This window comes from Mandrillus leucophaeus, unplaced genomic scaffold, assembly GCF_000951045.1.
Source record: "Mandrillus leucophaeus isolate KB7577 unplaced genomic scaffold, Mleu.le_1.0 Scaffold32, whole genome shotgun sequence".
In the NCBI taxonomy this organism is placed as follows: Eukaryota; Metazoa; Chordata; class Mammalia; order Primates; family Cercopithecidae; genus Mandrillus; species Mandrillus leucophaeus.
The window spans coordinates 1,864,363-1,878,965 of NW_012103365.1; the positions used below are offsets into that span (position 1 = coordinate 1,864,363).

The window sequence follows — 14,603 nt, forward strand, 5'->3', positions numbered from 1 at the left end:
AAAAAAAAAAAAAAAAAAAAGATAAGCATATGATCCAGCAATTCCACTTCTGAGTAGATACCTAAAGGAATTGAAAGCTGGAACTCAAACAGACACTTGTACACCCATGATCGTTGTAGCATTCTTCATAATAGCCAAAAGGTAGAAATAACCTACATGTCCATCAACAGATGGATAGAGAAAATGTGGTATATATATGAGATGGAGTATTACTCAGCCTTAAGAAGAAAGGAAACTCTAACACATGCTACTCCATGGATGAGACTTGAAGATGTTATGCTAAGCCATAAAAGGAAAAATACTATGTGAATCCATTTATAGGAGACATGTAGAGTAGTCAGATTCATAGGGACAGAAGTAGAATGATGATTGCTGGCAGGTGAGGGTAGGAGGAATGGACAGTTACTGTTTAACGGGTATGAAATTTCAGTTCAGAGATGAAGAAAGTCCTGGAGATGGAAGGTGGTGATGTTTGCACAGCAATGTGAATGTACTTAATGCCACTAAAATGCACACTTAAAAATTACTAAAATGGTAGATTTTGTCAAGTGTATTTTGCCACAATTTTTAAATTTTTTTCTAAAAAAAAAGAGAACACTTCCAAAGATTTTCCCTAAGAAAGAGAAGAAAATTTTAGGCAATAATTGCTTCACACTCTCAAACAAATTACATATCCTTTCTTTAATAGGATCTAAGGCTTCGGGAGGGTGAGATGTGAGGATCGCTTTAGGCCAGGAGTTCAAGACCAACCTGGGCAATATAGCAAGACCCCATCTATTTAAAAAAAAAAGTAGGCTGGGCATGGTGGCTCACGCCTGTAATACCTGCACTTAGGGAGGCCAAGGCGGGCAGATCACCTGAGGTCAGGAGTTCAAGACCAGCCTGGCCAACATGGTAAAACTCCATCTCCACTAAAAATACAAAAAATTAGCTGGGTGTGGTAGCACATGCCTGTAATCCCAGCTACTCGGGAGGTGAGGCAGGAGAATCGCTTGAACCCAGGAGGCAGACATCATGCCACTGTACTCCACCCTGGGTGACAGAATGAGACTCCATCTCAAAAAAAAAAAAAAGAATCTAAGGTATTACAATGAGATAAAAAGGGAGGTTGGCAGAGCTAAGGAAAAAAATTAGGAAGTAAATCATGACATAACAAAAATTAAAAATTAATTAGAAGAACAAAGATAACAAAACTTTTTATTTTTGAGACAAGGTCTCACTCTGTCACTCCTGGGCTCAAGCAATCCTTCTGCCCCAACCTCCCGAGTAGCTGAGACTACAAGCGTGCGCCACCATGCCTGGCTAATTTTTTATTTTTTGTAGAGACGGGGTCTTGCTATGCTACCTAGGTTTGTCTCAAACACCTGCGCTCAGGCGATCCTCCTGCCTTGACCTCCTAAAGTGCTGGGATTACAGGCGTGAGCCACTGCACACGGCAGAGAACAGATATTTTATTTTTAAAAATAAGTAGAGAGTTTATTTGGGTGAAGTTTGAGGACTGCATATCAGGGTCATGGATTCACGTTGCCCTGCATATATGCTCCAGAACAGACACTTTGGAAAACCCCATCAGCCAAATGAAAAACAAGCTTTAGAAAAACAACACAAGGGCCGGGTGCGGTGGCTCAAGCCTGTAATCCCAGCACTTTGGGAGGCCGAGACGGGCGGATCACGAGGTCAGGAGATAGAGACCATCCTGGCTAACACGGTGAAACCCCGTCTCTACTAAAAAATACAAAAAACTAGCCGGGCGAGGTGGCGGGCGCCTGTAGTCCCAGCTACTCGGGAGGCTGAGGCAGGAGAATGGCGTGAACCCGGGAGGCGGAGCTTGCAGTGAGCGGAGATCCGGCCACTGCACTCCAGCCCGGGCAAGAGTGAGACTCTGTCTCAAAAAAAAAAAAAAGAAAAAGAAAAACAATACAAGGCAGGAGGGGACTGAGAGGGAGTAGGCAAACATCCAAATGAAACCAGAGAAAATATGATATATACCGAGAGGGAAAAGGGAGAGCTAATGAACAGATAGTTGATGTTCTCAAACATCAATATAATAAAACAGAGAACAAATAAAACAGAAAAAAAAATTTTAAGGAAGGCAATTTTCTGTAAATAAAGATATGAATTAGTAGGTGAAAAGGGGTGACACTGGGTTCCTGGAAAAGTTAAAAATTTTCAAAACTGAAAAAGAACCTAGAGAAGTTACTAAACTACAAGGTAAAAGAATCTTATAAGCCATAGTTTGGCAAACTATGCGCCAGCAGGCCAAACTGCCATCTGTTTTTGTAAATGAAGTTTTACCTGGCCAGGCGTGGTGGCTCGCGCCTCTAATCCCAACACTTTGGGAGGCCGAGGTGGGCAGATCACTTGAGGTCAGGAGTTTAAGACCAGCCTGGACGACATGGTGAAACCCCATCTCTACTGAAAATATAAAAATTAGCCAGGTGTGGTGGCACACGTCTGTAATCCCAGCTACTCGGGAGACTGAGACAGGAAAGTTGCTTGAGCCTGGGAGGCGGAGGCTGCATTGAGCTGAGGTCACGCCACTGCACTCCAGCCTGGGGAACACAACGAGATTTCATCTCAAAAAAACAAAAACAAAAACAAAACACAGCAAAGCCCATCCATTTATGAGTGGGTTTTTGTGCCACAACTGCAGAGGTGTCTGTGAGAAAGGCCATATGGCCCCCAAATCCTAATATTTATGATCCAGCCCTTTACAAGAAATGTTTGTCAGTCCCTGTTATAACTATTTAGGGAAAAGAAACACAAGCTACATACATACAAAAAAAAATAGGAGAAGAAGCAGGCCAATCTCATACTTATCAGAATATAGAGGGAAATGCATTCACACTAGAAGACAGAATTTACAGAAGTAGCATTTCACCTTTTGTCTTTACAGAAGTATATTTGGCTGTTTTGTGAGACATTCTGGGGAAAAAGAAAAAGAAAATAAATATAGATGGCAGAAGACAATGAAGAAGTCTGAAGGAGAAAGCATGTGGCCCAAGAATTCCAAAATCAGTTATTGCTTTCTACACGTAAAGGCAATCGAAAGGCACTCCCGGCCAGGCGCGGTGGCTCACGTCTGTTAATCCCAGACCTTTGGGAGGCTGAGGCGAGTGGATGACCTGAGGTCAGGAGCTCGAGACCAGCCTGGCCAACATGGTGAAAGCCCATTTCTACTCAAAATACAAAAATTACCCGGGCGTGGCAGTGCACGCCTGTCATCCCAGCTACTTGGGAGGCAGGAGAATCGCTTGAACCCGGGAGGTGGAGGTTGCAGTGAGCCGAGATCCCGCCACTACACTCTAGCCTCAGTGGCAGAGCAAGACTCCATCTCAAAAAAAAAAAAAAAAAAAAAAAAAATTACAGAGTTCCTTCTAATCTATATAATTCAATCACCATTAAGACATTCTAAAAACTGAAGACTTACAAGGCCTTATCTTTATAGAGAGATATACACAGAGATGAGAAGCAGCTAGCACTCACCTACAGCCTGAGAGGTGAATGCCGCTACAATCTGCGGACTGGCTAGGGCCTCCAGCCTGTTCTTCAGTGCCTCCAAGTGCACACACTTTTCTGAGTAGTCTGGTGTATCAACAAGCATCATTAAGCTGTTCTGCATACCTGTTAGCTTGGCAGAAATCACAGCTATGTCCTAGAAAAGACCAGAATAGAGGATATTTATTTTAAAAGATCCCTACTGCCTCAATTGGGAATAGATAAAATACATGAAAAGGCAACTCATCAAGCAAGAAAATGGGGCTGGGCATGGTGGTGGCTCATGCCTGTAATCCCAGCACTTTGGGAGATTGAGGCAAGAGGATCCCTTGAAGCCAGGAGTTCAAGGCCAGCCTGGTTAACACAGCAAGATCCAGTCTCTACAAACAGTAAAAATTAGCTGGGTGTGGTGGTGCGCACCTGTAGTCCCAGCTACTCAGGAAGTTAAAGCAGGAGGATCACTTGAGCCTGGAAGGTGGAGACTGCAGTTAGCCCAAGATCACACCACTGCACTCCAGCATGGGCAACAAAGACCCTGTCTCAAAAAAAAAAACAACAAAAAACTGTACTCAAACAAATGCAGATTAAATTAAACAAGAAAGTGCCATTTTCCTGCTAACAAATTGGAAAAGTGTTTGAAAAATCATAATAGGAATTGTTAGTGAGGGTACAAAGAAAAAAGACCGTCTGTCTGGTATCATAAATTTAAATTTATACTGTCTTTCTGGAAGGCTATTTAGCAATATGTGCTAAGAGTTTTAAAAACATTCACATCCAGGCAGGGCACAGTGGCTTATACCTAAAAATCCCAGCATTTCCAGAGGCTGAGGCAGGAGGATTGCATTAGGCCAGGAGTTCGAGACCAGCCTGACCAATATAGCAAGACCTTGTCTTTACAAAACATTTTAAGAAACTGGCCAGGCAGCCAGGCGGGGTGGCTCACGCCTGAAATCCCAGCACTTTGGGAGGCCAAGGCTGAAGGATCACCTGAGGTCAGGAGTTTGAGACCAGCCTGGCCAACATGGTGAAACTCTGTCTCTGCTAAAAATATAAAAATTAGCCAGGTGTGGTGGCACCCACCCATAATCTCAGCTACTCGGGAGGCTGAGGCAAGAGAATCACTGGAACCCAGAAGGCAGAGGTTTGCAGTGAGCCGAGATCATGCCACTGGACTCCAGCCTGGGCGACAGAGCAAGACTCTGTCTCAAAAATAAATAAAAATAGATATATTGTTGAATGAAAAAACAAACTGCAAAGCAGTGTTCACAATGAGCTTTGTGAGAAAAAAGGGGCAGGGAACATAAATATGCATGTGTGTATCTGGAAGGATGTGCATAAAGCTGGTAACAGGGCTAGTCTGTACAAGAAAAATTGGCCCCTGGCCAGGCGTAGTGACTCACGCCTGGAATCCCTGCACTTTGGGAGGCTGAGGAGGGCAGATCACCTGAGGTCAGTAGTTCAAGACCAGCCTGGCCAACATGGTGAAACTCCTTCTCTACTAAAAATACAAAAATTAGCTGGGCATGGTAGTGTGCGCCTATAATCCCAAGTACGCAGGAGGCTGAGGCAGGAGAATCACTTTAACCTGGGAGGTGGAGGCATCATGCCACTGTCCTCCAGCCTGAGCTTCAGAATGAGACTCCGTTTCAAAAGAAAAAAAAAAAAAGAAAAATTCAACGATTAAGGTGGGGGTCAGGGTTAGGAAAAAAACTTATTTTTGCAGTTTATTCCTGTTTAATAAATTTGTTCCCATATGCATTTGTAACTTTTTTAAAAAACTGACTGATAAATCATTCATTTTGCTTTACAATTGAGTAAGAGTTCTTCATAAGACATCATCTTACTTCATCCTTATATCCCAGGTCGAAAATATTACTATTTTCCACACTTTGCAGCCTCAGAAGGGGTCAATAACCCACCAAGTCCCCATGGTATATAAGGCTCCCCGCTCCCCATGTTCCACCCTCTCATTCATTTACCCCCAACCTTCTCTGCCTGTGCTGGTTTTTCTTTTTTCTTATTTTTTTTTTTTGCTCTGTCCCTCACCACAGTGGTATGATCATAGTTTACTGTAGCCTTCAACTCCTGGGCTCAAGAGATCCTCCCGCCTCAGCCTCCTGAGTAGTTGGAACTACAAGTGTGCAGCACCACACTTGGCTAATTTAAAAATTTTTTTTGGTAGAGATGGGGGTCTCATTATGTTGCCCAGGCTGGTCTCAAACTCCTGGCCTCAAATGATCCTCCCACCTCAGCATCCCAAAGAGCTGGGATTCCAGGCATGAGCTACTGTGCCTGGTGCCTGTACATCTTTATCGAGACTTCTCCAGAACTCACTCTGTGACTAAGAGGCTTCAGTCACACAGAGGGTGCAAGCTAAAGAGGCTGGAAACACACCGAGCAGCTTCAGATCTTCCCCACCCAGAGTCTGAAGGTTTCTGAATGCTGCTCCTGGCTGTCAACTCTCCCTTACGGTTTCAACGAATGCTATCTCTTTTGCTTTCTCCAAACCTCAAGTTCTTGCTTAAATACTTTTCATAACATCCCCTAAACAAGAAACCTACCTGAGTCTTAAACGTCTCCTCAATATCAGCGCTCAACGTGCTCCACTTATCTGCTTCCTGAAGAGATTCGGCAGCAAGTTGCATTCTGGACTTCACCTGGTCAATTTCTACCAACACCTGAAAGAGACGTGAGGGGTGAAAAATGAAGGGGTAGGTCCTTTTTCTCCATCTGCCACCAGGGACTTGAAATGTAAGTATGGTGGCTTGCTCCTGTCTTTAGGGAGCTTCTGTCTCCCAAAACACCAATCATCTGGCTAAATTTATTCAGCAGTGCCGAAGAGATGAATCAGCTGAAAGACCCAAGCAAAAGCATAGTTTCGGGGGTGCCGAGCACAGTGGCTCACGCCTGTAATCCCAGCACTTTGGGAGGCCGAGATGAGAGGATCACTTGAGACCAGGAGTTCGAGACCAGCCTCGGCAACATGGTGAAACCCTGTCTCTACTAAAAATACAAAAATCAGTCGGGCATGGTGTTGCACGTCTGTGATCCCAGCTACTCAGAAGGCTGAGACACGAGAATCACTTGAACCTGGGAGGTGGAGGTTGCCGTGAGCTGAGATCACACCACTGTACTGCAGCCTGCACTCCAGCAACAGAGCGAGACTCTGTCTCAAAAAGAGAGCATAGTTTGAGTGCTGGGCAGAATCTTGAGTGATGGCTGGCCTCCCAAAACACCGTGCTGTTCTAAACCCTCTACAAGAGTGACCACCTTCCCAAAACAAGAATCACCATTTACGACAGGAGCCAAAATACCTGCATGGATTGAGATGTATCCTGTTCAAATTTTTTAATGTCCTCCTTGACAAGAATCATCTGTTCCTTCAGGAAAGATGCCTCCTGTTTTAGGGCTTCAACATCACGGAGCACTTTGGGCATGTTCTGGAGAGCTTGGTGACTTGTTTCTGTAGTTAAAAAAAAAAAAAATCAAGAACAGCGATAGCCACAAAAGGTGAAAGCTGGACCAGTCACCAGTAAAAAATAGAAAACAAATCAGACAACAGAAAGGAAACACACGACCAACCAAACAGTTTTTGGAGCCTGTAGAAAATATGGGGCAGGAGACGAGATGGGTAGTGAGGTGGCCCCTGCCAGGATCACATCCCCAGACTGATGGGAAAGGGCCTTTGATTTCACAAGGAATGAACAATCAACCTGTCCCAACACCAACTTGCCACCACCAATGAAATCATAACGCCATTTGCAAGAAGGCATGCCCCAGGGGCTTTGCATACACTGTTTTACTTAATGTCCATGGCTGTCAGTAGCAGCCACTTCCTACTGATAAGAAAACTCAGAGAGGTTAAAGTAACTTGCCCAGGATCTTACAGAGCTAAAACTAAGCCTCACATGGGTCTGGCCCCAATGCCTGCTTTCCATGGTCTTTTTTTTTTTTTTTTTTTTTGATAGAGTTTCACTGTGTCACCCAAGCTGGAGTGCAGTGGTGCAATTTCAGCTCACTGCAACCTCTGCCTGCAGGGTTCAAGTGATTCTCCTGCCTCAGCCTCCCGAGTAGCTGGGATTACAGGCGCCCGCCACCACATCTGGCTAATTTTTTGTATTTTTAGTAGAGATTGGGTAGAGACTGGGTTTCACCATGTTGGCCAGGTCACAAACTCCTGACCTCAGGTGATCCACAAGCCTCGGCCTCCCAAAGTGCTGGGAAAACAGGTGTGGCCACCACGCCTGGCCTATTTTAAAATTATTTTTGATACAGGGTCTCACTCGGTTGCCCAGACTGGAGTGCAGTGGCGAAATCACAACTTAACCTCCTGGCTGCAACCTCAGCCTCCTGGTCTCAGGTGACCCTCCCACTTCAGTCTCCCGAGTAGCTACAGGCACACACCACCAGGACTGAATAATTTTTATATATTTTGTAGAGACAGAGTTTCGCCATGTCTCCCAGGCTGGTCTCAAACTCTTGGGCTCAAGGGACCTGCCTGGCTAGACCTCCCAAAATGCTGGGATTACAAGCGTGAGCCACAACGTCAAGCCGAAAAATATCTTAAGTCTACCCATTACTCATCATCTTCACCGCCATCACCCCAGTTGAAGCCACTATCATCTCTTTTCTGGACCTCAGCAATAGCCTCCTGAACCATGTTACTCTGCTGCTTAAAAATCCTACAATGCCTTATTTTAAAATTAAATTCGAACTCTATTTATTTATTTATTGGGACAGAGTCTCCCTCTGTCCCCCAGACTGGAGTGCAGTGGCACAAACTCAGCTCACTGCAACCTCTGCCTCCTAAGTTCAAGCGATTCTCCTGCCTCAGCCTCCCAAGTAGCTGGCATTACAGTTGTGCACCACCACGTCCAGCTAATTTTTATATTTTTAGTAGAGATGGGGTTTTGTTGCGTAGGTCACGCTAGTCTCAAACTCCTGGTCTCGGGTGATCCACCCACCTCGGCCTCCCAAAGTGCTGGGATTATAGACATGAGCCACTGCACCCGGCCTTAAATTCAAACTCTTTAATGTGACACTGAAATCCCTGCATAGCACTCTAACCTGGTGACAGAACAAGACCCTGTTTCTTAAAAATAAAGAAATAAAATAAAATCCCTGGCCAGGCGTGGTGGCTCACGCCTGTAATCCCAGCAGTTTGGGAGGCCGAGGCAGGCAGATCATGAGGTCAAGAGATCAAGGCCATCCTAGCCAACATGGTGAAACCTTGTCTCTACTAAAAATATAAAAATGAGCTAGGCATGGTGGTGCGCACCTGTAGTCCCAGCTACTCAGGAGGCTGAGGCAGGAGAATCACTTGAACCTGGGAAGTGGAGGTTGCAGTGAGTCAAGATTGCGCCACTGCACTCCAGCCTGGCGACAGAGTGAGACTCTGTCTCAAAAATAAATAAATACATGAAAATAAAAATAAAATCCCTGCATAACGTGGCCCCTGCGGACCTCTCCAATCCAACACTGGGTCTTGTTCAACAGTGTGTTTTTAGAACCTAGAAAAGAGTTTGTGCCCAATACAAATTTGTTGACTGACTAAATGAAGAAATCAGTCCTCCAATTTGGGGTCCTCAACATGTGCTTGAACAGCTACAATCAACTTTCTTCATCGCAGACTTGGGCCCTTGTCTCATCTTGCATAAAAATAAATGACGCTTTAAACCTATGAAGGCTACCTGCTGCCTAAGAAATAAAAGCCAAACTCGAAGAATCGCTAGAAAGGTCTTTCGCAGGCTGATCCCAATCTCTTTATCTACCTCATCTTCAGTTACATTTCCCCTACAAAAGTGTGATTCTCTAATAATAACACTACTAATTATCTTGTCTCACTCTGTCCCCCAAACTGGAGTGCAGTGGTGCAAACCTAGCTCACTGCAGCTTCGAACTTCTAGGCTCAAGCAATCCTCCAGAGTAGCTGGACTACAAGCATGAGCCACCATGCTGCCTAGTTTTTAAATTTTTTGTAGAGATAGGGTCTTGCTCCATTATCTAGGCTGGTCTGGAACTCCTGGCCTCAAGCAATGCTCCCACTTCAGCTTCCCAACGCACTGAGATCACACCCAGACCGTTTACTGATATTATTCATGCAGGTCTTTTTGAACTTATCACCTTTCCCTGGATTACGCCTTCTTATAGCCACACTCCTGTGTATATGTTACTCTCTCTCTCTAATACCAAGGAAGTAGTGAAATATGATGGTTAAGGGCCTGGGCTCTGGAGCCAACTGTCTGGGTTCAGTCCAGGCTCCCCATTCATTAGGAACATGATGCTGAGCAAGTTACTTAACTTCTCTCAACCTCAGTTTCTACAAGTCTATACTGGGTATAATAACTGTGCCTACCTCTAAGGATAACTGTCAGGTTTAAATTAGACAACCATGCTCAAAAGCAGGTACTGTTCACATTTAGGCCAGGACAATTCTTCATTGTGCAGGATTGTACCAAGCACTGCAGGACATTAGGCATCACTGGGTCCTCCCACTGAATGTCCTATATCTGAATGTCACTGCAACGTTCCCCACTGCTACGACAACTGAAAAAGCTCCCACAGGCCAGGTGCAATGGCTCATGCCTGTAATCCCAGCACTTTGGGAGGCTGAGGCGGGTGGATCACCTGAGGTCAGGAGCTCGAGACCAGCCTGACCAACATGGAGAAACCCCATCTCTACCAAAAATACAAAATTAGCCAGGCATGGTGGCGCATGCCTGTAAACCCAGCTACTCGGGAGGCTGAGGCAGGAGAATTGCTTGAACCCGGGAGGCGGAGGTTGCAGTGAGCCGAGATCATGCCCTTGCACTCCAGCCTGGGCAACAAGAGTGAAACTCCATCTCAAAAAGAAAAAAGAAAAAAAGCTCCCACCAATTTCCAAATATTCCCTGTTCCTGAGGACAGGAACAAGGATAAGGGGAGGCAAGGAGGGCATTGCAACCCATGTTTGAGAATCACTTGGTTAATACATATAGAGCACTAAAAAGAGTGTCTGACATGTAGCAAACTTCGTATATGTGCTATCATACCATTATTATTATTATTATTATGTTTGAGACAGTGTCTTGCTCTGTCACCCAGGCTGGAGTGCAGTGGTGGGATCTCTGCTCACTGCAACCTCTGCCTCCTGTGTTCAAGTGATTCTCCTGACTCAGCCTCCCGAGTATCTGGGACTACAGTGTATGTCACCACACCCACCTCTAATTTTGTATATTTAGTAGAGATGGGGTTTTACCATGTTGGCCAGGCTGGTCTTGAACTCCTGACCTCAGGTGATTCACTCACTTCGGCCTTCCAAAGTGCTGGGATTACAGGCACAAGCCACTGTGCCCAGCCAATTTGCCATTATATTATTATTAATGTCCTTTCCTCTTTGTCCTACAAAGTTTTCCTTCAAGGTCTAACACAAGGGAAGTGCTTTATGATTCTCCTAAACAAGACGTAACTGCACCCTCCTGCCAGCTCTCACAACTCCAGATTCTATTCTGAGTAAAGCCACCCCTCACTGTAATTTACTGTGTTTCTATCTTCCCCATAGGCAGCAAGCTCCAGCAAGATAAACTTTTCCTCCCCACTGTCCATTTCTGGACACATGCATAGTTGATGCTCAATAATTAGTAAAAGATGTAAGGTACAATAAAGAATATGGGCTGGGGATCACGAGGTCAGGAGATCAAGACCATCCTGGCTAACATGGTCAAACCCCGTCTCTACTAAAAATACAAAAAATTAGCCGGGCATGGTAGCGGGTGCCTGTTAGTCCCAGTTACTTGGAAGGCTGAGGCAGGAGAATGGTGTGAACCTGGGAGGCGGAGCTTGCAGTGAGCCGAGATTATGCCACTGCACTCCAGCCTGGGCAACAGAGTGAGACTCTGTCTCAAAAAAAAAAAGAATATGGGCTGGGAGCGGTGGCTCACACCTGTAATCCCAGCACTTTGGGAGGCAAAGGCTGGAGGATCGCCTGAGCTCGGGAGTTTGAGACCAGCCTGGACAACATAGTGAGACCCCATCTCTACACAAAAATAAAAAAATAAGCTTGGCATGGTGGCACATGCCTGTGGTCCCAGTTATTTAGGAGGCCGAGGCAGGAGAATTCATTGAGCCTGAGAGGTGAAGCTGCAGTGAGCACTGATCACACCACTGCACTGTGGCCTGGTTGACAAAGTGAGATCCTGAAAAAAAAAAAAAAAAAAAGGAAGGAAAGAAGAAAGGAGAGAGAGAGCGAGAGAGAAAGAGAAAGAGAGAAAGAAAGAAAGAAACAAACAAACAAACAAACAAACAATCTGCAGTGAAATAAAGCCCCCTCCCTACCTTTTCTTAAACAATGGACATATCTGGCCAGGCGCAGTGGCTCATGCCTGTAATCCCAGCACTTTGGGAGGCCGAGGCGGGTGGATCACTTGAGGTCAGGAGTTTGAGACCAGTCTGGCCAACATGATGAAACCCTGTCTCTACTAAAAATACAAAAATTAGCCGGGTGTGGTGGCACACACCTGTAGTCCCAGATACTCGGGAGGCTGAAGCAGGAGAATCGCTTGAACCCGGGAGGCGGAGGTTGCAGTGAGCTGAGATGGTGCCACTGCACTCCAGCCAGGGGGATACAGCAAGACTTCGTCTCAAACAAACAAACAAAAATGGGAACATCTCTTGGACCATCCACTCCCAGTGGAAGCAGTCTGTTTGGTCTTTCCATCTGAGCCTAAGAGAGAGACTTGTGTGCAGTATGTACTGAATCAACACACGGTAAATAAAAGTCAAGTCGGAGCGTTATATAAAATGGTTGCCAGTGCATGTTATTTTTTATAATTTAACTTATCCTCAAAAAATGGTTTAGGCCAGGTGTGGTGGCTCACACTAGTAATCCTAGCACTTTGGGAAGCCAAGATGGGAGGATCACTTGAGGTCAGAAATTTGAGATCAACCTGGGCAACATAGTGCGACCTTGTCTCTAAAAACAATTTCTTTTTTTTTTAATTAGCCAGGCAAGGTGGCACATGCCTATAGTCCCAGTTACTTGGGAGGCTAAGGCGAGAGGATTGCTTGAACCCAGAGTTTGAGGCTGCAGTGAGCTATAATGGTATCGCTGCATTCCAGCTTGGGCAGCAAAATGAGGAATGAGACTCTGTCTCAAAAAAAAAAAAAAATGGTTTAAGTCTCTACTGAGACCAGCCTATCTTCCTCAGCTGACATAAAATCCACCAAAACAATGTTTTCCAGATCTGTGTCATTCCCTTACACCTATACTATAATATTTTTTTTCCAGATATAAGGATCTGTTGGCTATTCCTTCATACTCTCAAAATTCACTTTTTTTTTCTTTTTACGTTTATTGTTTGGTACAAAAACAGGCTGCCTAACTCTTTGAATAAACATCTCATAGACTCGTGCTCCTAGATTACAAAAAGTCAAAGCCAATTTTCTTTGACACTGGGCCCTTGACTCTGACATTCAAGTCACCATAACAGAAACCGGAGCTGTTCTATCTTACGTTCTGGAAGGTGCCTCAACAAGACATGTTAAGAACTGGTTAAAACTTGCAGCATTTAAAAAGATCCATCTTGTCTTCCAATGCCTATGGATAATAACAAAAAGGGAATCCCAGAGATCTACTTTTGAGTTAGAGAAGGACAACTGCAATAAGATCCACTCTTTTAAGTTCCAAAAGGAAACTTGAGGCCAGATGTGGTGGCTCACAGGTATAATCACCAGCACTTTGGGAAGCCAAGACTGGAAAACCCATTGTGCCCAGGAATTTTAATTTGAGACCAGCCTGGGAAACACAGTGAGATCCCATCTCTACATTTTTTTTTAAAAAAACAAAATTTGCAGGCGTGGTGGCTCTTGCCTGTAGTCCCAGCGACTCAGGTGGCGAAAGGATCGCTTGAGTGCAGGAGTTCGAGGCTGCAGTGAGCTATGATCGAGCCACTGCACTCCAGCCTGGGCAACAGAACGAGACGCTGTTTCAAAAGAAAAAACAGAAAGAAAGAAAAGAAAAAGGAAACTTATAGCCCAGCCCGAGGAGGAAAAGCAACACCCAAAATTAGCAAGTGGACAAGACAGCCCGGCCCCCAGCTGAGACTCCCGCTGATGTGATCAGGACTTCGGGGCTTGTTCTCTCGCCGAGGGTATTTGCTGTCCATGCGTGCACCGCCCACCCGAGTGCCCCACGCAAGTTCGGTGACCTCTGCCCAGCCAAGAGCAGGGGAGGGTCCCGTGGCCAGGGCCCCGCGCGGCTCACCCTCCACGGCGTGGTTCACCTCTTGGATGAACAGCTGCAGCTTCATCACCAGGGTGGCTGCGTGGCCATCCGCCTTCCCGGACGCCGCCTCCTTGGAGCCGGCCCTGAAGGCCGCATTGATCCACTCCTTCACGTCGAAGTCGTCTGCCAGGAACTTGGAGAAGTCCATGGCGGCACTGTCTAAGGCCTGGCGTCCAGGACTTAAGAGTTGGCTTCGGGCGGCAACGGGGATGCAGAAGCGAGCGAGCCTGAGAGAGCACCGAGGCTAGCCTCCGAGGCGAACCCCAGAAACTCCAGGACCGGTAACTTGCCCCTTTGCGCTTCTCTGTTCAGCCCACTCAGGTTGCGGCTGGGAATGACCCTCGCCGCCCGCCGTTCTTCTTCCGGAAATCGTTGGCTGTTACCATAGCGACTGCGGGCGTCCGGAGCGCTGAGCAGAGCTGGTTGTGGGAAGAACGCCCCGGACTGAGAGCTCCCGGCACCGACAAACATCCCACGTCAGCTACCATTTGTCGAGGACTAAACTATGTGCTTACTATAAAGCCCTGACATACATTAGCGCATTTATGCGGTGGCTTGCGCCTGTAGCTCTTTAGGAAGCTGACGCGGGAGAATCGCTTGAGGCCAGGATTTCGAGGGCAGCCTGGGCAACAGTGGAGCGCATTGGGCAGCAATGGAGTGCGATTGAACGATCTCTGCTCACTGCAGCCTCAAATTCCAGGGCAACTGAACGATCTCAGCTCACTGTAGCCTCAAATTCCTGGGCTCAAGCGATCCTCCCACCTCCGCCTCCAGAGTAGCTGGGACTACAGGCGCGCGACCACACGCCCAGCTCTCCCTCTCCCTCTCCCTCTCCCTCTCCCTC

General features: G+C 46.1%; 1 protein-coding gene across 1 annotated transcript in view; it reads right to left on the reverse strand.

Annotated features, from left to right (window-relative positions):
* The window catches only part of COG7 (component of oligomeric golgi complex 7), an 87,884-nt gene extending 73,757 nt beyond the window's left edge, over positions 1 to 14,127 (reverse strand). The window contains exons 1-4 of the mRNA XM_011987962.1: positions 13,739 to 14,127; positions 6,813 to 6,961; positions 6,060 to 6,176; positions 3,487 to 3,655 (exon numbers count right to left, since the gene is read on the reverse strand). Coding sequence (XP_011843352.1) covers positions 3,487 to 3,655; positions 6,060 to 6,176; positions 6,813 to 6,961; positions 13,739 to 13,907 — 604 coding nt within the window. The 5' untranslated portion in view covers positions 13,908 to 14,127. The remainder of the gene's footprint in view (positions 1 to 3,486; positions 3,656 to 6,059; positions 6,177 to 6,812; positions 6,962 to 13,738) is intronic.
* Between the last annotated feature and the right edge of the window lie 476 nt (positions 14,128 to 14,603).